Source organism: Petromyzon marinus, chromosome 17, assembly GCF_048934315.1.
Source record: "Petromyzon marinus isolate PM22_M1 ecotype Great Lakes invasive population chromosome 17, UKy_Petmar_22M1.pri1.0, whole genome shotgun sequence".
Lineage (NCBI taxonomy): Eukaryota > Metazoa > Chordata > Hyperoartia > Petromyzontiformes > Petromyzontidae > Petromyzon > Petromyzon marinus.
In genome coordinates this window covers 15363178-15386579 of record NC_133683.1, presented here as the reverse complement: position 1 = coordinate 15386579, position 23402 = coordinate 15363178, and the positions used below count along the sequence as shown (strand labels likewise).

Below are 23402 nucleotides of genomic sequence, written 5' to 3'. Positions count from 1 at the left end.
TGAGCAGGTGACGTCACTCCACATCGAACAGCCCCCCTCATTAACAATCATGAAGAGTTTCGATTTAAAGCTTTCGTGACTTCAAGGATTCATCTTCTTTTGTTCTTTCGGTAAAATCACGTAGAATGAGATTAAATAAGACAATAAAATTCTCACGACGTTTCGGCCACAACACAAGTAGAAGGCTACTTGTGTTGTGGCCGAAATGTGATAATTTTATTCTTATTTTATTATTTAAAATAAGTAGCCTTCTACTTGTGTTGTGGCCGAAATGTCGTGAGAATTTTATTGTCTTATTTTATTATTTAATTCTCATTCTACGTGACTTTACCGAAAGAACCAAAGAAGAATCATGAAGAGTTAACGTCTTCCAAATGGCCACCCCCCCCCCCGCCATTCATAATAATCAGCGGCTGACGTCACTCCACATGGGGGGGGGGGGGGACGAGGCGCCCCTCCCCCCTCCTCAGCGTCAACTCACAACCCTCACTACAGAACCCTCACGTCACGTGGTCTCCGTGACGCTGTTGTTGAGACATCAAAGTAAAAAGGACTGCGCGATGACCCAAGGGATTATAACCTAAAAATGAAATAAGTCTGTGTCACCGCGGCCTTACAAATTGCGCACGAATGGATGCAATTAATATATCACGTCGCGGTCTGCTATTCGCTTGGAAGTTTCAGATTAACTGCAATAAACCCGTCCTCGTGACGGGCAAATGGCGAGCAATACAAATTCTAGATTTAAAGCTTTCGTGACTGCTAGGATCCATACTCTTTGGTTCTATTTCACCTACGTGACTTTACCCAATGGAACCAAAGAGTATGAGCAATACAAATGTTGGGCCTGTGGAGGAAGCGGAAGGCGGAGGTGGGGGGGAGGTGCGGCAGCGCTGCCACCCAATGGGGTTGCCGCACGACGGGGCGCGTGCAGCAGCCGCGCCGCCGGTTCCCATGGCAACCAACCGCAGCGCCACGTCATCACTTCGCTCACCCCCTCCCCTCCCCTCTTTCAATCCGCCCCCCCCACCCACCGCGTGACGTAATGCGGCCAGGACTCTCAGTCGAGCGCGCTCGACCGCCGTGATCGTCGTGGAGCGATCGCTCGGCACTCGGCTCGCTCTGCCTGACGCGCGCGCACTTTGACTCGGCGGCGGGGCGCGTCCAAATAACCGCCGAGGGGGGGGGGGTGTTGTGGTGGTATGGGGTACATCGAATGAATGGCACGTTAATTTAGGAATATTATATATAAGAACGCAATACGGATAATTTATGTTTCTAATAAATATTGCAATTGTCATTCATAATGACTCGTGAAATCGAAATCTCGACAGGCGGTCTACAACGTACCCCCCCCCTGCTCTCCCTCCGTGTGGATTAACCTCCCCCCCCCCCGCGTCTTCCACCTCGGGTGGCGCGGCCCGCAGCGGCGACGTCACCGCCATGGCCGCCGACGCGGATCCCGGCGAGGAGCGGCCGCTCCTGGGCCACGAGGAGGAGGAGGCCGCGGCGGCGGCGATGGGCCCCGTGGCCGCGCTCTACTTCTACTCGCTCAGCCGCGTCAAGCAGGTGCGGCAAAAACCCTGCACCGCTCACGACTCGCGGGGGTTGGCGAGGCCCCTTGGCCGTGTTTGGGAGGGGGTGGTGGCGGCTGGAACGCCAGGGGTACATCCATCCCGGGTGGAGGGGCCCAACAACAAACCCCTATCGTCATCTTGACTATATGGTCGGCGGTGGTTGTTGTCATAATTGCGATCATAAATAATATACATCACGTAAATCAACATTGCCGGAATGTTGGTCATTGCCAACATTGCAATCATCAGCCGCGTCATGAGAGTCAACATTGCCACCGTCATCATCGTACACATCACCATCATCACATTCATGATCGTCAATATCCTGGCTGGCCATCGTGATCAAAGTGTCATTGTTAGTGTCATCAGCACCATTACCACCGCCACGTTAATCGTCACAAATCACCAACAGAACCGTCGTCGTCGTCACCAAAATCGCCATCCTGTCATTCAAACTCCCCAACGGCATCTTCATAATCAGAATATTTATTTATCCTGGAAGAATATCAATCACGTTAGATCTTAACCATCACCATTGAGTGGTTAATCATCATTATCATCAACTTGGTGGGTCGGTGTCGTGAGAAACGGGGGAGCCCAGGGACAGAGTGTACCTGGCTGGGCAAGAGACGGTGCCTCCGATGCGCACGGCTGGCTACGTACGGTGCAAAATAAGTTCTACATACGGTATAGGTATTGGACGAAGCGAGGATTGTCTGGAATTGTAGTGATTGAGCTGGGCAAGGGGGGGGGGGGATGCATGGTCAGGAGTGCCTGGGCATGGCGGTGTTTCGGAACAAGGGATTTGTTTACTCGTTTTTTTCGGAGCTTACGCCTTGTGCACATTGGGGGGCCTGGGCATGGACGAGGGGGCCCTCTGTGACCGTGTGTCTATGCTGGGCTGCATTGGTGAGTGAGGGGTGTGCAGACCTGGGTCACTGCCATCTGCCAAGAGCGATTGAGGCATCCCTAAGTCGTTGCAGTCTCACTCAAGTGTGAAGTAACAACCCACCTAGCGCCGCATGCGGAGCTGAATTCATAGCTGCGGTTCTGTTCACTCATTTGTACAAGTTGGCTGAGTAATCGTAAAGACAGAAATGGAGAACCATTAGATTGTGTTCACCTAGGACAGTTATGTGGTTATCACTGAAACGGTTTCACTTAGCGGGGTTTCAACTCTCCATGTTTAGCAGCCTTCTTGCCATTTGCTCTGGCACCACGATTATTTTCCGACACGAATGATGTTTGTAAACATGAACATGTTCAAAGAGTGACTGAGAGAGTAACGCGAGCATGATTGGCGGGAGTGTCAGACGAGAAGCAGTTGCACCCAATGGTACGTGATTGGTCCTGAATGATGAGACATGCATTGAACATCAGATTCACGTAAGGGGTGAAGTTTAATTCCTCTTAAAACGACGTAATCCAAAGCACAAACAGATCTTGTAGCTAAACCCCTTTTCCTTGTCTCGGCCTTAATCTTTGTTAATGAGAACCATATCGTGAACTTTAAGTTAAGGTTAGGAGCTCTCTAGATATGTTGCTGCAGTGACACTTCCTGAGTGAGTATGGGAATGTCACTAGCGCTTTGCTGGCTATATGTTGAAATGTTTATTACTCTGTACTTCAGCATTGGATTTATCAACGTCTGTTAAGTATGTATGGGTGTATGATTTGCCCACAGGTTACGAGTTGCTATTGAATTTTTTTGGACGTATTTTACATTTCCCAAGAGTTGCATCTCAATCATTGGTAGTTCATGCCTAATACAGTATAGCGGAACCACGCCGATTGTCTTGTAGTAAGGCCTGCATGCCATCGAACCCGGTGGATTGTGTGTTCTTTGTGTACCTGTGAACTCCACATGTGTATATATGTACATGTCCAGCACTTTCATCTGTACTCTACTCCTCAGGCTGTGTAGACTTTAGGGGTTATTTGACCAACACCTCAAGTTTCTCACCGTACAGAGGCAACCGTGCTAATCGGGGGTGTGGGAATATTGGTCAGTTCGGGTTGGTGAAGGCGGGGAGCGTAGACATGGAATCACATAAGTACGCTACAACAGTGGATTTTTCTGCATTGTCTTTTTTTCCACCATGAAGTGCCAAAACGTTTAACAACTACCTGATCTGCATGGTGGTCACCCATCTAGGTTCTAATCTGCTTAGATTACCAGCTTGCAGCGATCAGGGTCATTGCAGTGTGATTTGGTCATAGGTGCATGTCTTTGTGACTACCGTATGTCACAGCACCGCGCACTTTCCGATGTGTTCCATGCCCTTCCGATATTAGGAAGCCACTGGAGCTATTCCCTTTTTAAATCTAGATAAAAAACTATTTTTTAATAACTTTTTTTGTGTTTCATTTGTTGTCTTTCTCCTGCACCTCCGATTAGCATGGTTGGCTACATACGGTGCAAAAGAAGTTCAACATAGAAACATGTCTGGGTGCCACGTGTCTTTGTGAATGCCATGTGTCTATGTGATTACTGTATGTTTTATGTGGATGCTGCGTATATGTACAAAGGTGTGGTTATGAATTCCGGTGTGAGCTAAACAGCCTCGCTGTTACCTAGCAAAATACATCAGGTACCAGAAATAACATCAACAAAAATAGCCTGGTGGTGGTGGCACACGCCTGTAATCGAGCACTTGGGAAACGAGAGTTGGCGGATCATGTAGATTTGTGAAACTCCCAAACTATACTGAGTTAGATGTGAGTGGTTATGAGTTGGCAGTCCAGAAAGTGGGTTCCTGTACTCTACTAATCTGTGAGGAACTTTTGAGAGTAATCCAAACGTGTAGGTGGGGTTTTATTTGGGTATCTACAGTTCCCCCCCCCCCCGCTATTCTTTAATGCACTTCCACAAATATTAGAATGTAGGGCCCTCATGTAAAATAATCGTGAGACTCAGTGAAGCTTCTCTGCACAAATGAATGACATTATTATTATGAATAAGTAAACAGATGTCATGTTTATTATGACATTGCCGCTGCTGTGTATGCATGAATGTTTGCATACGTGAATGGGCGCAATTTCATTGTGATATCAAAGCTTTGCCATTCATTGTCGCCCATAGGTATGTAAGGTTACATCGATTTATACATGCAAGTAAATTATTTTGCTCACAATACATGTATCAATTTGCGTGTATGAGAATTGATTATTTACAATTCATGAAAATTATACACATTGTACATGAATATTGATTTTGCCTCTTGCAGCAAATAAAGCTTAAGAAACGAGAAACAACACAAGACTGACATAATTGTTTTATTCTGAAATGGAATAGCAACCACAAATTGTGACAATTCATCAGATATCTGGGGCGGGGGGGGGTTAAATGGTTTCAAGCCTTGTCACCCGCCCCTCACAATCAAAGCGATCAGTTTGAGAACACCACCCTCCCGCTTCACCCCGGTGTTGGACAGACGCTGTCGGCACTCCCTCTGGGCATGGAACCGGAATCCGACCTCTATGGCTTCCCATGGGATGTCCTGCTGCTGTTCAGCCTCCTCCTCTTCCTCCTCGGCGCGGTCCACCTCTATTTCATCCGCCTACGGGTGAGCACCACTGGGAGCACAACGTGTCTTAAGTGGCCGGTGGAGAGGCCTCCTTTTCCTTATCCTCTTTATCCCTTCCTCCTCTCTCCCCCCGCCACCACTCCTCCTCCAGCTGTGTTTTCTCAGTGCTGCCACGTGGTCCCTTCTCTCTTCAGATAGACGGACGTGGGGTCGCCTTAGAGTTTATAATTCACATGTTTTATTGATCATGTGGCGGTGAAGTGGTTTGGCTCGTTTTTTATTTTTTTTACCGCTGATGTTGTATTCTCTTTTTCAGATAAAAAAGAAGTTTTGTTTACGTGAGTATTTTTATTCTATTTAATTGTGATTGTTGCATTGTGCCAATATTTTTTTTTACTTTTAGAGTCCGTTTCACATTGCTTGTTTATATGAACAAAGTTGGAAAAGCTAAACTATTTTGGTGGTAATTCGGGAATTAAGTCTAAATTTGGGTATCTCTTAAACTCGAACAATGCCAAAGTTTTTACTTTAATTAAGAGCATTTTACAAGACATGCTGAGATTTAGAAATGTGATCATGCTTGTGTGTCCCTGCATTCATATGCACTCACCGTGGACCAAGCTCTGGCCAGGCGGAGCCAAGCTGTTTGCGTTTAGAATTTACAAAACGGCGTCTCGTTTTCATCTCTTGGAAAATTGACGTCAGGAGATTATGGTTGCAAAATCTTTTGAAGAATTTTGCTCGTTGAGTTGCGTGACCTCATCTGCAGAGGGGGGGGGGAGCATTTGTTTGGTTTGCCACGACGCATCCGTCACTTGCGGCTAAGAGCATCCTTGTCCGTGTTTAATCTGCTGCTTGTCCAGTGACGGAGGCACAGCTCGTGGATACCATCAGGAGCCATATGGAGGACAAATCCAGGATGGCCAGCGATCTCCAAAACCTCCAAGCACAGGTGGGTGTCCGCAGGAGAAGTCAGGTGGTGAGGGCGCGGCTACCCTGTGTCAGTCTGGGGCAATGCGAACCAGCGTTTGGGTTTTAGTTTTGGCAGTGCCTCGGTATCGCAGCGATAGGTGTGCTCCACACTAAGCCAGTGGAACAGTGAACGGTTTTATTCCCACTAGAGGTAGCTGATAGGTTCTGCTCGGTGTTGTTATAACAAAAGTTTGCATTGAATGTGAAGTGGACCGTAAAGTCTAGGCATGTAACGATCCACCTTAAAATGTAATTAATGATTTATCACTACTTGGGTTACGATTCAATACAATAATCGAACCTTTTTTGACTCGTTCACACGGACTTATTTGTATTTTAAATTTTTTATCGTTAGTCTTGTTTATTTAGTTTTATTTGTTTTGCTTTTGTCCTTATAGTGGCCGAGGTCACTCTTGGGATGAGGCTACATCCTGGTTTCTTGAGCTCTCACCTTGTTAAATAAAATAAACGTATACTGCTTTAATCGTTCCTTTACCTTTAAGGTACCTAAGCTGTTAATCTAACCTATAAATTGCTGACATTGAAATTAGTTAGTTCTTGCATTTGCGATTTTACGCATGTAACATAAATGTAATCTATTTTATTTAATGAATTGCTACGTGCCAAGTGTCCACTGCAGGAGCCAACTAATGGTAGTGCAACCCCACGTGTTTGTATGGGCTATAAGGACCCCCGTTCGTGTTTCATGAGAACCGTGCCTCGCTAGCTTAGTTGTAGTCAGCGCGTTAAACACTCAGTCTGTTAGAATATTGAACCGGTAGTGTCCACACGGTATTTTTCACTGTACATAGCCAGCTATGTTCATCGGAGGTGCGGGGGGAAGTGTATACAGAAGTGTGCAATATTATACAAAGTGAACAGTAAAGACTCTGTGATATATTTACAAGAGTAAGCCATCGTGTCTGAAATTTTTCAATAAATTTCAGTTAGTGATTTTCTACGTCAAACTTAACTATGCCTCTCACTGGAGATTATCTAAATGGGCTGTCCATTTGGTTAAGTAAAGAACATTTCACCAACAATTGTCAACAGCTTAACCAAGCACTGTGTAAATATGTGATAAGGTTGCTGTGGGAAAGAGGAGGGCTGACGCCTTGTTCAAGCCATGGATCGGAGTCCTTGTTTATGAGCTGCACTATAGCTGAACCCGCGTTAACGCCCCTTACCCGGGGCACTGTCACGAGTATTGGGGATGAGCGGTGCCGTGCTTTTCGCGTGCGCTGTGTGCGAGTCCACCCTGGTTGTGGCTCTGCTGCTCAAAAAGTTGCTCCCTTTGCTCGCTGCCGCTCACAGCTCCAGGAGAAGGACCAGGAAATCAAGGATGCGATTCGTTTGGATTCGACCTCGGAAGAAATCGAAGAGCTCCAGGTAAGTCAATGGGACGCCTGCTTGCTGCGACATATTAGGGCTTTGTTTTCCGCATCAATTTGGTAATTGCAGTGATGGTTGTCGCTTCCGGACAGTTTAAAAAGGAACGCATACAACACGGGTGGGGAACCTACTCCTTCCTGAGGGCCTCATAGGACTTTAGATTACATTTTGGCAGGCAATCACACATGAACACACACACCCAATGAAAAATATATACCGAGGATTCTCCTTTGTCGCACTAATGCGATGATGCCTTCTCCTGATTTCCTGTCACAAACGTGTTGATGTCGGGCCGCAGCTCTCAAGTAGATACGCGGCTAAAGTTCTTGGAAATGATGGACAAATGTAATTTGCGCGCCATTTCAAAGTGGTCGGCCCTTGTATGGCCGTGGGTCATATGGAATAAAGTTGCGGGCGATGTTCGGCTCGTGGGTCACGGGTTCCTCACCCATGACGTAGTACAGGCATACCCCGGTTTACGCTCAGGGTGAGTTCCTGAAAATCAGAACGTAAATCGAAAATACTTAAATCTAAGGAAAGGGATGGGATGTGGATCGTAACATTGTACAGTCCCTAAACAGAGGATGCTTTGTGACCCATTGTGCATCTATACTGTATAACCGTCAGTGTGAAAAGTAAGTGTATATTGTTGATATATTAAGATATATCAACTTGTCTATTATACGTTATAATTTTTCGTTGTTTATCATGTAAAAAGTCGTTGAAACTGATATAAAAATGTTCGCCATCAATGTAGTATTTGGGAAAAAAATATTTAGACTACTATAGTCGGGGATGCTAACGCTTGGGCACCATCTGGCACCTGAATGTCACCGTGCAAAGTAATAAAATTGGGGTTTAATGTAAAAAAGTTTGTAAATCTCAAGTACCTTATGACAGTACTTAAAGCGGGATTGGGTATAAATAAGTTGAGTACGTTATAGTGAAACTATGTAAAACTGGAAGGTGTAAATGGGGGTATTGCTGTAGACCGTAGTCTACGCTAAACTGAACTGATTTGGCAGTTGCACATCGTCTCCGGCTGCGAGGTCCGTCAGGGTGTGCCGGCCGAACTGTTTGTTGCCCTGCACGTGCTGGAGGAGGAGGCTGTTGCATAGCTCTGTGGCTACGTGGACTGACGTCCGCTCACACAATATAATATGAACAAACATGTATATTTCTTGCATATCCTGGCGCTTTAACTTAATGATAGTCACGTGTAAAAGCATTCGCTAAATAAATGAATAACGATGGGGCTAGAGGAAGTTGCTGGGGCCTGGCACGTGATCCATTGTGGGTCTTGTGGCGTGCGTTTGTGATTGGGTGCAGAGTGAGCGCGACCGTCTCACCGACGCCAGAGAAAAACTGCAGCAGGAGCTGTCCCAGGTGAAGGCAGACCTGGAAGAGGCGAGAGAGAAAGAGAAGCAGTATGAGAAGGAGGTAAGGGTGCTCTTCCAAAAGAGCTTTAAAATGATGGTTCGAAACGTTTTGGGTTTTATTCATTCCTTTAACACGTCGCACGACGAGAGCATGCATCTTGACTGACTGTACTAATAAGACCGAGGAGAGGGGTTAAGTGTATGCACATTGAAAACGGTAATGGAGACAAGTGGTGTCGTAATGAAACTGTTCGTTCCGCAGTTTCTGGAGCAGACGCAAAAGGCCCAGGTGAATGAGGAGAGTACTGCTGTCATGAAGGCTCAGATTGCGCAGGTAAGCCTGAGATGTAAATATAAGTAACGCTTCGTTGAGCGAGTTTATTACGGTGATTGATGCCGCGATTGTTCACAGGGACGCTGTTGGTGGGCTGCAGCTCTAGCGAGTCTTGTGGTGTTTGCAGGCCAATGGTGCGCTTGAGGAGGCCGAGAGGAAGGCTCAGAGCTTGGAGGAACGCATTCGCCAAATCGACGGCGAGATGAAGGCCCTGAACCAGCGCAAGCAGCAGGTCTGGCTAAAGCCTTCACTCATCACACGATTGCCTCACGACTAATTAGTTAATTTACACGTTGTACATGTACAGCACTTTTGCCTGTCCACTGCTCACTGAGGTCTTTCCCGCACCCTGAGGCTCACAGGGGTCACATCGTGCTTCACCACACTGGTCAGTGTGGATTGGTGAAGGTGCTGAACTTTCAATATACGTTGCAGTAGAGTACAGTACAACAATGGATTTTCCTGCGCTGCCCTCTACTGCCCACAACGTAGCCTGAAAGCCCCTTGACATCTGTTGTATGCATGGTGGTCTCCCGTCAAAGCAACTTTGCAGGCTCCAAACTGCTTATCATTCTGGGTGATTTGGTCACCTGCCTTTTACTTGTTTGACATTCCTTACCTGTGAGCTTATAAATAAAGACGCAACTCAATAGATAATTTAATCTTATTTTGTAGATACGGATCTAGGCTGAGCAATTCTGTTTGTCCAGTGTAAGTTTGAAGTTTTTTTTACACGAAAAAAGGATTGAAAGTCTCAGCATTCTGTCATAGCACGTGATTGATGTCACTACTTTGACCTATTCAAAAGCTATGATGTCAGTAGAGTTGGATATCCTGGGCCGCACAGCTTTTGTATATGCTTACATGATAGCAGATATTTTAGGTTACATATTCTGTTACCTATTAACTTTTTTATCTGTCTCGTCTCTATTGTTTTCTAAATTACAGTCACCACTTTTTTGGCTTTATTTTTTCATAGCAATTACCTCGTTTATGTGCGGTGTTAGCTGCGTGATTGTTTATGCCGTGTTCATATTGGTGTCCCTGAGACAGAGAAGGCGTTCACCCTAATTGACGTCCCTGTGGCTACGCACGGCCATGTGCCGTTTGTGCGTCTTCGACTGCCCCAGGTTGAGCAGGAGAAGGTGCAGCTGATGGAGCAGATCGCCGAGCTGCAGGAGCAAATGAGCCTCATGCAGAGGAGCATCCGAGACCTCAATGAATCGGTGACCATCAAAGACAGAGAGATTGAGGTGAGGTCGCATGGCCCGACGCCTCGCGCCTCGTGAATTTTGTTGGACCCTCAGTTGTGATAATCAGGTTGCTTCTGAGAAATCGTTAATACCTCAGTGGGCTTTCTCTGGGTAGGATGGGGATGGTTTAGTTTTATTTGTATGTTTTTGGCTGATTTGGTTGCCTTCTTGGCCGTGACCTTTTGCTGGGCCGGGAGGCAACTATACAGCTCGTCACAATTGTGTGCCAACAAGATGGCCAGTTTGAAATTGATTCCAGGCCTTTAAGATTCAAGATTTACAGCTGCACAGCGCGACTGTTGAAATGTTAGTGTGGTTGTCACCCTAAATCTGTTTACTGTTCTGTAACTTTATTTTGTGATTTTACTCTTATCAGTCTAAGAGGAAGCTGCATGAGCCAACTTACACTATCAGGAATTTATAATTTAACGTATAATTATGTTTGTGCAATATTTTCCATTTGAGAGTTGGTTTTGTGCTGATATCTATTTGCATCATTGCTGTACTTAATTTTCTTTGTTTTACTTTTGTCATTCTGGTGACCCAGGCCACTTGCAAATATTATTTATCCTAGACTCTTGAGTCCTCACATGATTAAACACAATTAACTTGACCTTTATGGTTATTATCAGGCAATGTGAGTAGGCACAGCTGCCAGGAGCACTTGCCACAAAATCTACTTCCCTTCAGAAGCTTGTTCATGAAAGATACAGCTGAGATATTAACAGCTCTTATCGTGTATGTACATACCCCGTAGGCTCTCTTGTCCTGGGCTGTTTATAAAATACGAGATTGAAGCTTTCAGAATGAAAAAAATACTTGAAGGTTATGGTCAAAATATCCATTCTAACACTATAGTGATATCACTATGATATCATGTTTTTACATGTTAATGAAATTAAACTCAGCAATGATGTCACTTTGGGGGCGACAGGGTGGTGCAGTAGTAAAGCCCGTGCCTTGCAACAAAAAGGGACTGGGTTCGATTTATGACTTGGGCGCCTTTCTATACGTGGAGTGTATGTTCTCCTGTCATGCATGGGTTTCCTCCGGGTTCTCTGGTTTCCTCCCCATAGCTAACAAAAAAAACCCCATACCAATGCTGAAATTTACCTGGAAATGTCTCAATCGGGATTACACACAGCAGCGACATCGCCTCCCTACTGCGAAAACTTAGTAGGACCATGCTGAAAAGTCTTGACTCAATGAGGCTTTCCTGGGTACACAAGCACAACACTAATCATTATAAATAACAGAGTGCCATTGAGGTGTGCTTGGCCAAAGGTTAAGCCTCTTTTCTGAGACACACAGTCAAGGTACTTAACATGATAATGTACTGCCTCTGCTGTTGCTCTGCACAGACTCTGAAGGAAAGCTTCCTGCAACTCAAGGAGCTGGACTCGGACTCTGAGGATGAGGGGGCCTCTGGGGAAGAGCACGCTAAAGAAAATATGACATCTTCAAATTGCAATAACGGTAGAGTGAAAGGTTTGTTCGCAGGCTCCGTTGTAGACCACATTGCTCTAGATATTGATAATTGGGTGACCTTTCACGTACGGGTTTAAGAAATAAAAGATTGAGTTACCATCACATGTTAAGGGTGCAGGAACAATTGGTTCCTTCAGGTTATTATTAAATATATACATGTTTATTTGAAGCTTTCGTGACTGCAGGAATCCATACTCTTTGGTTCTTTCGGTCAAGTCACGTAGGTAGAAATAAAATAAAATGAAACATATCACGACGTTTCGTTCGCAACAGAAGCGGCCGTCATTGCCTGATGACGGCCGCTTGTGTTGCGATTGAAACGTCGTGATTTGTTTTATTTTATTTCTAACTACGTGACTGTACCGAAAGAACCAAAGAGTATATACATGTTTATAACGGCGTATTACTTGGAGGAGGTCATTCCGGAATGAATATATTTTGATGGAGAAGATGAACATTACTGCACACACAGGTTTAATTTTTATCTTTATTTTTTTCGATTGATTTTGTTTTGACTGTCAACTTAAACTTTAGTGCATTACCTCTGGTTGGATTTAAATGGCACACATTCTATTCACGTGTCTTGATCATCGTTTGACTTGAAAATTTTTTCATTAACGCTTGTGCTTAACCAGTCCTCTTAATTATTATTTGTTGGTGCCTTGAGATCTGTTTGAGATTTTGAGTGATTAATGAACACAAATTGAGGATGATGATGATGAAGAATTTGAATGACATGTTGCTATCATGGTGACATTTTAAAACATTTCGCTGATGCACTTTCTAATGGTCGATCCACAAAGCACGTCATGGGCATATATTAACGTCTTATTTTTGTTTTTAAATTAGAAACAAGAAAGGACAAAGTGAAAAATCTGCTGGATGCCACCAAGGTGGGTGGGTGGATCGCTTAAACGAATGTGGCACTGGCTGCTGCATGGTGTTCGGTCAAAAACCAGAGCTCTGTACGCTTTTCAAAATGCTTGTGGTTGTCACACTTGTTTGAACTCTGACTGCACAATATGTGCCTTTATTCGCCCATTTCTTGAGTCGTGTGTGTGCTTGTGTCATAATGTTTATAAATCATAATGTGATTCGAACACCGCTGTTGTCAGTGTGACTTGGAGAGTTGTAGAGGTTGACTTTTATGAAAAGTCCCATACATCCCCACCCCTTGCCTGAAGCCCCTTGGCCTCTCAGTCGAATATGGAATTGTAGGCATCTGTAATGGGATGGGGCTGGGGGTGTAGAGTCTCTGACCTCACCAAGTCAAGTTTCAGGCAGGCAAGCAACAGGCTCGTCTGACCCCCATGTATATACAAAGCATGCAACCTTACACACATTTATATGTTAAGTGTCAATTTGTGTCTTCCAGACGGTAGAAGGTCTCATGAATGTGGCCAGAGTGAGTTGTTTGAGGTTTATTTTCTCTTGCGTCCGATGCGCTTTGCTTGCCCCCCACTTCCTGTCTGCATGATCGCTCCACGAGGCTCTTGTCGCTGTGAGCCCCTCGGGACTTTGTGCTGTGACCTCCTTCCGGCTCGCGTGTTGGGAATCGTGGCATGCCGCCGTGGATTTTGTGGGAATCTCGCAGCTGGTGGCGTCACGCCCGCAGGAGTCTGCTGGGTGGTGCTACTGAGCATGTTTGTTCTGTTCCGTGGCCTTTGTTTTGTTCTGAGGCCTTTGTTCTGCCGCTGAATGTGCATGCCCAGGCTGACACTCCCACTGTTTGTAGCCATTGGCAAACAGGAAATGGCAATAAAGTGACTGCGAAATGAAATTAACAATGGGGCAACATTCTGGCTGGGAAGGTTTACCCGAGAGAACGAACGCATGTCAACTCGATCATGACCCAAATTTATTTGACTTGTGTCGCTTTTTACCATGATTCATTATTGGATGGAACGGTCACCTGCTTTTAAGGCTTTGTTTTCAAAAAAATCCTGCAGCCATTTGCTTGCTCTTCTATAAAGCTGTGTGTGCAACATACCAATAATTTTTAAAACATGTGTCTTTAGCTCAACACAAAGTTGAAGATCGCTGAAGAAGAGAAGAAAAAGACATGGGAGAAGCTCGCGTACGAGATGAAGTCACGGAAGGAAGTTGATGGTAAATCTGCAGTTGCTATTGGTTCTAAATGCAGCACACTGCAGCCATTCCGTCGAGCTCAAGGGGGAATGATTGCCGTATGCCTCTCACAAAGGTTTTAATGGCTCCACTAATCATAAACCATAGTCTGGCGAAAAGTAGTAAGATAAACCCCACATCTTGCATGGTTTGCGGAGGCCTTCATCCAGCAGTGGACTGACAAGGGCTATACGTGTCAATATCTTGAGCATGGTGTGATGCATGACATCAGCCACTACCGTTTGTCTTTGGCCCGGAATGTGTAACTAAAGTGGGTTGCTGTGAGGACGTGCATAGGCTACGGGGGTGCAACTTGTCTCTGCAGCTGAAATCTACGGGGGGGTGACGGGGGGGGTTGTGAAGTTGATTTTCAGTTCCAAAATATCGGCCCCCACCCCTCCCCGGCCCCCCACCCTCGCCACACGACCCTAACCGGCACTGCTGCCCTGCAGATCTGGTGAAGGGCCTACAGTCGCAGAGCGAATCGATGAACGTCGAGCGGGAGGAGGCGAAGGCCGAACTGCAGCGCACAAAGCAGCAGCTGGAGATTGCCACGCAGATGTTTCACGAGAAGGAGATGGACCTGCAGAGGTGAGCCGCCTCTCTAGCGCGCGCTCGGACCACTGCTCCCTCTGCTTTACACTAGGGACGTTTCACAGGCACGGGTTGTGAGGCCTGCACACGCTTTGCACAGCCATTCCAACGAATGTGATAACGTGGCAGCCACTAACTGGTGGGATAATGGCATGTTGTGCTTTGGCAAATAACGTTAGTCCGTGGACGCGCAAGGGCTTCGCGTGAAGTCTGAATGTCGAATGTGCGTGGGTTTGTAAATGTGTTTATTGGAATACATTGCTCTGGATCGGAGGTAGGTGAATTTTATTCCTGGCCTTGGCTCATATCATTGGCGGGCGATCTCTCAACCGATTATGGGCCCCCCATAAGTCTACTTGGTCTTAAATGAGTACCTGGTGCAGAATGCAGACATCAACATTGGGGAGACAAAAGTGGCTGGGTGTGGTGCCGGTCACACCTGGTCATCGTGCGCCCGTACTAGCCTTTATTATGTGCCCAGCGAGCAGCACTTGCTCCCAGTAGTCTGTACGGCTATACGGGGCGTCTTTCGTGTGTGCTTACGTGTCAACACGCGTACACATGCACGTACGTGTGTGTGTTCGTGTGGCCACGCAGGCGACTGATGCAGGAGGAGCTTCAGCGTGAGCAGAGGGAGCAGGCCATCTCTGCTGCAGACGAGAAGATGAAGAATGCATTGGAGGAAGCCAGCCTCTACAGGTAAGTTTGCCACCACTGTTGGGCAGCCGTGCTCGTACGGACGTCCGATCCCTTTAATGCGGAGTAAATATCATCATTGCGATTGGCTTATCCTGTAATGCCTCTTGTCAGCAGAGTTCTGAATTGGGATGTTTGCCCACTTCATTTTTGAGGAGAGTTTGCGTGTAGGAGGAAACACAGGAACCTGAATAAAACCGTACATGGTGATAACACTCAATGGTCCGCACAGACTTGATTCCCGAACCCACTTGCTGTACTGTCTTATAGCCACCTTGTTGTCAAGATGGGTTGTGACGTTTCACTCGTCATTCTGCCGTGCGTCGTAATCTCTGGATTGCAGGATATCCTCCACGTCAGACTTTACAATATATTCACTGCATTAATTATTTTATTTTAGGAAACAAGTTCAGGACATTAAGGAAGAACTTGAAAAAACAGAGCGCTCATACAAGACTCAGGTATGTGGTTGTCCAGTCGTCGTTGTTGCACGAGCACTCATTTGGTTTCCAACGTTCGCCGTAACGAGTTGCGTGTGATGGGAGCGCCGTGTTTGTGTTTTTATTTTTTGTTAGCTCGCCGCAAATGATCACAAAGCGCACAACAACTGGGTAAGTATCCTCATTGCAAAAATTCCTTGTGCACGCGCACATGCTTCTTATTTGCCGTCTTCTCTGGCTTTTTAGCAGCTGTCTCCTTAATGTACATCAAGGTCATAATGGTATACTCCCCAGGGGTAATTAAGTGCTAAGAACCTGTCTGTTTATGACAGTTTTATTTTTATACGCACATTTGCGTGTAACCCGCAGTGCTCTAGCAAATCACTACCTTATTTACTCACTTTATTGTTGAACGTGCGATGCGCGGTGTGACTCGGGCGGCCCTGCCTGCACACTGCACCGTCCCAATCAATTCTCGTTTTAAAACAAATCACGAATGAACGATCAGACAACCGGACCGGTGCGCCGAGTGTGTTGTTTGCGGTGGGCCGTTTGCGGTGGGTTGCCCCCGGACTGTCTTCTCAGCCGATCGGCCGTCGCGCCGCCTCGTTCGGCACACGTGGGGACACCAGACGGCCACTTTGTCTTTTAAGCATGGCGTGCGCGCTGCGTCCCGTGCACGCGTACTTGCGCGTCGTCGCCACACGTCATATGTAAAGCGGTTGGTGTGATTGTTCCGTTGGCAGGTGGCGGCGCGGCAAGCTGAGCGGGAGCTGCTGAATGCCAAGAGGGAGGCGTCAAATCTCAGGCAGAGGTGAAGCGTGAAATTGAATTTCCCCGCGGCTGGCCCGTGCACAAGACGGACTTTGGGAAATGTTTATGTTTTTTCTTTTATCTCGGCCTATTCCTAACGAATTCAGTACATTTCATTTTAACAAGGTCGCATGCAGCTGATAGCCAAAATATTTAGCCTTCGAATGCCGGAGGTTCTAGACACAACACGTGCCGCAGAGGCGGTTTCATGCTTCAGCCAAACCACTTTCCCGGCAGTGTCTCTCTCTGTTTTTCCTCGTTAATGCTTTGATTCATCATCGAGGTCCCTCTTCCTCCCACAGGGTGACAGACATGGAGTTGAGGCTAAACCAGGAGCGCCAGGGGCAGCAACCACGGGGCCCCCCCTCTGCACGCAGGGGTGAGTCGGCTGTGATAAGGCCACGCGGTGTCAGGGATCGGGGTGGACAATGCTCCTTTGTCATCATACAATATGATACGATCAGGATTTTAAAACAATACAAGGCCAACCTTATTTCAAGACACTGATGAGCATTAGATTGTAATTCGGGGTGCCTTGTGATCTGCGAGTTGGAGTATGGGTTTGTGGAATGGTCTGGGTCAGAAGTGAAGGGTTATGTTTTATGATGGGTATATTGGTCTACAAACATATTCTCTTCTCTCGGGCTATTCTGAATATTGTCAGTACGATAAATTTTTGGTTCTATTCGGTAAAGTCATGTAGGTAAAAAATAAAACAACAAAAATCACGACATTTCGGCCACAACACAAGTGGCCTTCATCAGGTGAAGGGACCAAACTGTCCAGCGGACAGCGTTGGAGTGAAGAAAGCCAAGCGCTGGTCGCCTCCTTTTAAGCTGTGAGGGGGTAAACAGTAAACGCCTTGACAAAGGAAATTAGTTTTCTTTGGTTCTTTCGGTAAAGTCACGTAGAATGAGAATAAAATAATAAATTGATAAAATAAAATAACACAGTAATATTCTCACGACGTTTCGGCCACAACACAAGCAGCCTTCATCAGGTGAAGGGGCGAGACTGTCTGGTAGGACAGCGCTGGAGTGAAAGAGCCACGTTCAGATCACTGCCTTTAAGCTGTGTGAGAGGAACAAAGCGCCTTGACAAATGAATTAGCATATAATTTAGCATTGAAATGGCTGAATGATTAGCTTGTGACTGGTCACAGAAATAGCTATGTTAAAAGTTAAAGCATACACATCCGCAGAGGCACCCATTGTTAAAGGAATTAGCATAGAATTTAGCATTGAAATAGCTAAGTTAAGGCATACACATCCGCAGAGGCACCCCTTGACAATGGAATTAGCATAGAATTTAGCATTGAAATAGCTGAGTGATTAGCTTGTAACTGCTGCAGAAATAGCTACGTTAAAGTCAGAGCATACACATTCACCGAGGCACTTAGTACAAATCAAACAGGAGAATGGTATAGTTTTACAACATGGAGTATACTAGGGCCTCGCAGCTGTCTCTCTCCCCCTCCTCTCTTCCGACCATGGACGAACTCGTCCGTCTGAACGGGGCCCGTAGCTATCCGTGGTGCTGAAATTTGAGGGTAAGAATCCACCCATTTTCTCGCCATATAGCATTGTGATATATAACGACTTATTGTTGGTAGCTTAGCTGATTGGAGAATATAGAGTTTATTGATAACATGAAGGTAATTTATATTTTAGTTTTTATTGGTTCACTATATAGTACTGTGAATAGCTCAGATGTGTAGTCATTTCTGTGACCAGTCACTAGCTAATCACTCAGTTATTTCAATGCTAAATTCGCCTAGTTATTTCAATGCTAAATTCTCCTGTTTGATTTGTACTAAGTGCCTCGGTGAATGTGTATGCTCTGACTTTAACGTAGCTATTTCTGCAGCAGTTACAAGCTAATCACTCAGCTATTTCAATGCTAAATTCTATGCTAATTCCATTGTCAAGGGGTGCCTCTGCGGATGTGTATGCCTTAACTTAGCTATTTCAATGCTAAATTCTATGCTAATTCCTTTAACAATGGGTGCCTCTGCGGATGTGTATGCTTTAACTTTTAACATAGCTATTTCTGTGACCAGTCACAAGCTAATCATTCAGCCATTTCAATGCTAAATTATATGCTAATTCCTTTATCAAGGCGCTTTGTTCCTCTCACAGCTTAAAGGCAGTGATCTGAACGTGGCTCTTTCACTCCAGCGCTGTCCTACCAGACAGTCTCGCCCCTTCACCTGATGAAGGCCGCTTGTGTTGTGGCCGAAACGTCGTGAGAATATTACTGTGTTATTTTATTTTATCAATTTATTATTTTATTCTCATTCTACGTGACTTTACCGAAAGAACCAAAGAAGATGAATCATTGCAGTCACGAAAGCTTTAAATCGAAAAAGGAAATTAGCATAAAACGTACTACTGACAAAGCTTGGAATTAGCATAAGGTGATAATACACCACCTTGGAAGTTTGCAGTGCCACTACTAGAATAAATATACTGTACCATTGAAAATTAGTTTAATGTTTGGTTCGATTTAGAACATCTTTCCAATGGTTGCTTAATTTGAAACCCTCTTCTCGGTTGAAATTGTTTCTGTGTTTGTAAATCTGAATTGCCTCGTGGGCAAATCTCTGATGATAACCTGTCGGTTTGCAAAGGACCTTGGTATCGGAGAAAATTATATCGTGATCACCCACAGCGTTGTAACAATGATCAGCTACGGCAGAAGAATTCGTTCTGCCGTGTTTCAAATTTGATTTGTGCTCGTGAATTCGGTCAGAGACATGTCGTTTCGTCTCCCCGATATAGCAATCACCGCAGGTACAACTCAATTTGTAAACCCCGGGGTACTGTAAGTCAGGAATGACATCCTTCACGGATGGGATCAGGTCACGGATTTTGTGTACTGTATTGAACTGGACCAGGATCTTGTGTTTGTTTAGAATTTTGGAGATCTTTTTAGTAACGCCTGCTATATATGGTAGTGTGATGGTTTTGACCGGAGTATCAAGTGGTTGTTTCTGTATGGAGGGAGAAACAGCTTGGCAGATGGTACGGTCAGAGTATCCGTTTCTCTTGAGGGCCAGCCAGATGTACGTGTTTTAATTCACTGGCCAGGTGGTGTTGGTCCGAAATGCAATGAGCCCTGTGGTATAACGTTTTGATGAGATAATTATTTTTAGTCGGGTGGTGGTGGGAATCAGGTTTCAAGTAGGAATCTGTGTGGGTGGGTTTCCTGTAGACAATGTCCCAATGAGCCATCAGGTCTCCTCTCAAACAGAACATCCAAGAATGGCAGCTTGCCATCTTTCTCCACTTCCATGGTGAATTTGATGGCGGGATGTCTGGAATTGATGTGGTGTAGGAAGAGGTTCAAAGCTGGGAGGCCATGTGGCCAAATGACGAAAGTGTCTTCTACATATCTCTTTCGCAGGGAAGTTCTGAGGGTGGAAGTCTGGATGGCGTCTGATTCAAATTTCTCCATGAAAACATTGGCTATCACTGGTGATAAGGGAGAACCCATGGGGGTACCCTCATTTTGTTTGTAGAAGGTGCCATTCCAAGTAAAGTAGGTATTGGTGAGGCAGTGTCTAACCAGCGCAGGTGTATCGGGGTCTAGTCCATGTACCAAATTTTCTTCAATTATTTCAATGGCATCAGGTGCTGGGACCTTGGTGAACAGAGAGACCACATCGAAGCTGACAAGGATATGGTCGGGGGACAGTACAACGTCTTTGACCATAGAGACCAATTGGGCTGAGTTAAGTACTGCTGAGGAGGTCTTGCCAGTGAAAGGTAGCAAGGTATCTGACAGAAAACGTGATAGCTTATTGGTAGGGGAGTTGATCGTGGATACGATGGGTCATAGTGGGGTGCCTTCTTTATGAATCTTGGGGAGACCATAGAATCTAGGGGGTCTTGCAGCAGAAGGTTTTAGGGAGGGACGTTTAGTTGGTTCGATTAGGGAGGTCGAACTTGTGATGATCTTGTTGGTTTTTAAAGTTAAGCTATTAGTAGGGTCATTTTTAATTTTTGAGTAACTTCCATCGTTGTGTAGGTTTTGGATTTTGTTGTTGTACGAATCTTTATCCATAATTACAGTGGCGTTGCCTTTGTCGGCTGAGAGGATGACTATATCATTTCTATTTTTTAAATTCGCGAGTTCAGAGCGTTCATTTTTGCTGATGTTGCTGATGGGTTTCTTAGCATTTTTGAGAATAGTGGCTATTTCAGCTCAAGCAAACGTCTGCTTGGATGTGTCCTACGCCTGATCATTGTTACAACGCTGTGGGTGATCACGATATAATTTTCTCCGATACCAAGGTCCTTTGCTAACCGACAGGTTATCATCAGAGATTTGTCCACGAGGCAATTCAGATTTACAAACACAGACACAATTTCAACCGAGAAGAGGGTTTCAAATTAAGCAACCATTGGAAAGATGTTCTAAATCGAACCAAACATTAAACTAATTTTCAATGGTACAGTATATTTATTCTAGTAGTGGCACTGCAAACTTCCAAGGTGGTGTATTATCACCTTATGCTAATTCCAAGCTTTGTCAGTAGTACGTTTTATGCTAATTTCCTTTGTCAAGGCGTTTACTGTTTACCCCCTCACAGCTTAAAAGGAGGCGACCAGCGCTTGGCTTTCTTCACTCCAACGCTGTCCGCTGGACAGTTTGGTCCCTTCACCTTATGAAGGCCACTTGTGTTGTGGCCGAAACGTCGTGATTTGTTTTATTTTTTACCTACGTGACTTTACCTAATAGAACCAAAGAGTATGGATCCTTGCAGTCATGAAAGCTTCAAATCTAGAAACGATTAATTTTCACAAGGTCGCATGCATTCGACGGCCAGAATAATCGGAGTCTGCATGCCGGGGTTTGCCAGACTGTTCAGGTGGTCCTGATATCCTCGTATTGTGGTGGAGAGTGGATGGTGGCATCAGAGAAGGTGCACAACTGATGTCACGTCACCGTGGTTATGTGCCCTTCACGTTGATGTCCCTGTGCCTAAGGCCCTCCAGCTCAGGAGGGATCTCTGCGCTCCTCGCCCTCCAGCAGCGGGCGCCCTTCCCCTCCGCTGGGAGTCGACGGGGCCCGCAGGCCCGTCTCCTCTTCTTCCAACCAAGGATTTCAACTTCCGCTTGAAACGTCGCCCACGTCGCAGAGAGCTCCGCGTCCGCCCCAGGATCTGCCGCCCGCCTTCGGCCCGGCGCCGCCGCTCATGAGCCCCACGCTGCATCACCGGCCCCCCATGCCACAGGGCATGAGCCTGGCACGAGGCTATGGGCCGTATCCGCCGGGCGGGCCCCTGCCGCCCCCGGGACCTCCGTACGGCAGCCCGGCTCCCGACCGCCACCCTGACGGGCCCTACCCTCCCTACGGAGCGGGCGGTCCACTTGGGCCACCTGGGATGTACGGTCCCCATCCTGTGGGCCCCTACGGGCCTCCGGAGCGCTATCCAGGGCCGCCGCATGCTGCTTGTGAGTGCCTTCTCAGGGAGCTTTGCCTTTATTATCGTTGTCAGTGCTGTAACACAAGTGAACAGGAGTCTAGAAAGGGAAATAACGTTGGGAACTAAACAATGTGAAATAATTGGCCTCAGTAGGTGTACATTGTAACAACCCAGAGACCGACCCATTGTGAGGAACTTCTAAAGAGGTGCAAATGAGGGCCTAACGATTAAGGGAACTAGCACAGTGATTGTGCAAGCACATGGCGTATAGTATGAAGAACTAAACTGAAAGGAACAGTGTCTTTTTGTAAATACGATGCTATTTATTTTCCAGATAAAATAACGTGGACCTGGAGAATAAACACAATGGAGACAATTATTGCTATTGCTTATACATTCGATTGGTTGTGATTACAGGAGTTGCTGGACCACGAGTGTCTACTGCACAGCCAAGTTGCACTGTACTCTTTGTGATCACGCGTCAAGGGTCTTGTATGGTTTACCAGAGGCCAAAGCCGTTTTGCCCTTTGAGTTTTTTCTGACGCAGCTTTTCGTGCGCTCTGCGTGTTTTACCCAACAGGGAGAGGCCCCCCTATCTACTCGCCCCCAAGGGGCGGTCCTCCCGGCGCCTTTCCCCCCGGCGTCGCCCCTCTCCCAACACGGCCCGAGGCGCTGGCCACCCCCGACGGCGTGAGCCGGGGTGCCCCGGATCAGGGCGCCCCGGGCAGCATGCCTCCCTCGAGCGCCGGCCCGGCCACGGCAACGCAGGCCGAGCCGTAAACGCGCCAAAACGCTCACCGCGTCTTTGAATCCTTTCAGTACTTGCCCCTCGCTCGATCGCTCTCTTGCTCGCGTCCGCCGTGCAACGAAGCCCAAAGAACTGCCGCGTTGCGTGTCCTCCCATCGCCAGACCGGGCCCTGGTACCGCGTGACACCGTATTAAAGGAACGGGCGAAGAGGGTGCACGATTGGTGTTCCACCACTGTGGGTGCGTGCCCTTCACAGTAACCAAACCGAGAGGACACCACGCATTTTGATACTGTTTCCACCATAAGTAATGTTTAGATGTTGCATATCCATCCCCTTGTTGGGAATTCCGAGGCAAGTGACCATGCGTGTCCACGGCGTCGCCACTTCGGGCTCCTCCTGCTTTAGTATCCTGGGCTATCGCAGACCATTCACAAGCGATGAAATATTTTAGTAATTTATGCCTGAAATGTGAGCATAGTGAAATGCTTATGTACATAAATAATAACAAAAAAAGAATACATTTAAATGGATGCATCACAATAATTGGACTGCCAAAAAAAACCCCAAATTTTGCCGAATCATGTATTCTAATAAAGTAATTTCTTTGAAAAAATAGTACAGTGGCTGCT

General features: G+C 46.3%; 1 protein-coding gene across 4 annotated transcripts; it reads left to right on the top strand.

The window, feature by feature from the left end:
• Nucleotides 1–1406: 1406 nt before the first annotated feature.
• LOC116943289 (transport and Golgi organization protein 1 homolog) lies at nt 1407–23386 on the top strand. 4 transcript variants are annotated; one of them, XM_032956022.2, is made up of 21 exons: nt 1407–1569; nt 5012–5143; nt 5421–5442; nt 5968–6056; nt 7391–7465; nt 8798–8908; nt 9110–9181; nt 9309–9413; nt 10312–10434; nt 11796–11910; nt 12772–12815; nt 13298–13327; nt 13941–14031; nt 14502–14640; nt 15241–15342; nt 15740–15800; nt 15915–15950; nt 16526–16593; nt 16895–16971; nt 21584–22051; nt 22604–23386. In XM_032956022.2, exons 1-21 carry the CDS (start codon nt 1444–1446, stop codon nt 22801–22803), a joined length of 2286 nt encoding a protein of 761 aa, XP_032811913.1. In that variant the 5' UTR covers nt 1407–1443; the 3' UTR covers nt 22804–23386. The 4 variants fall into 4 exon arrangements, with proteins under 4 accessions (XP_032811913.1, XP_032811912.1, XP_032811916.1 ...); XM_032956021.2 differs by having other exon boundaries at nt 11796–11922; XM_032956025.2 differs by lacking the exon at nt 13298–13327.
• Nucleotides 23387–23402: the final 16 nt, after the last annotated feature.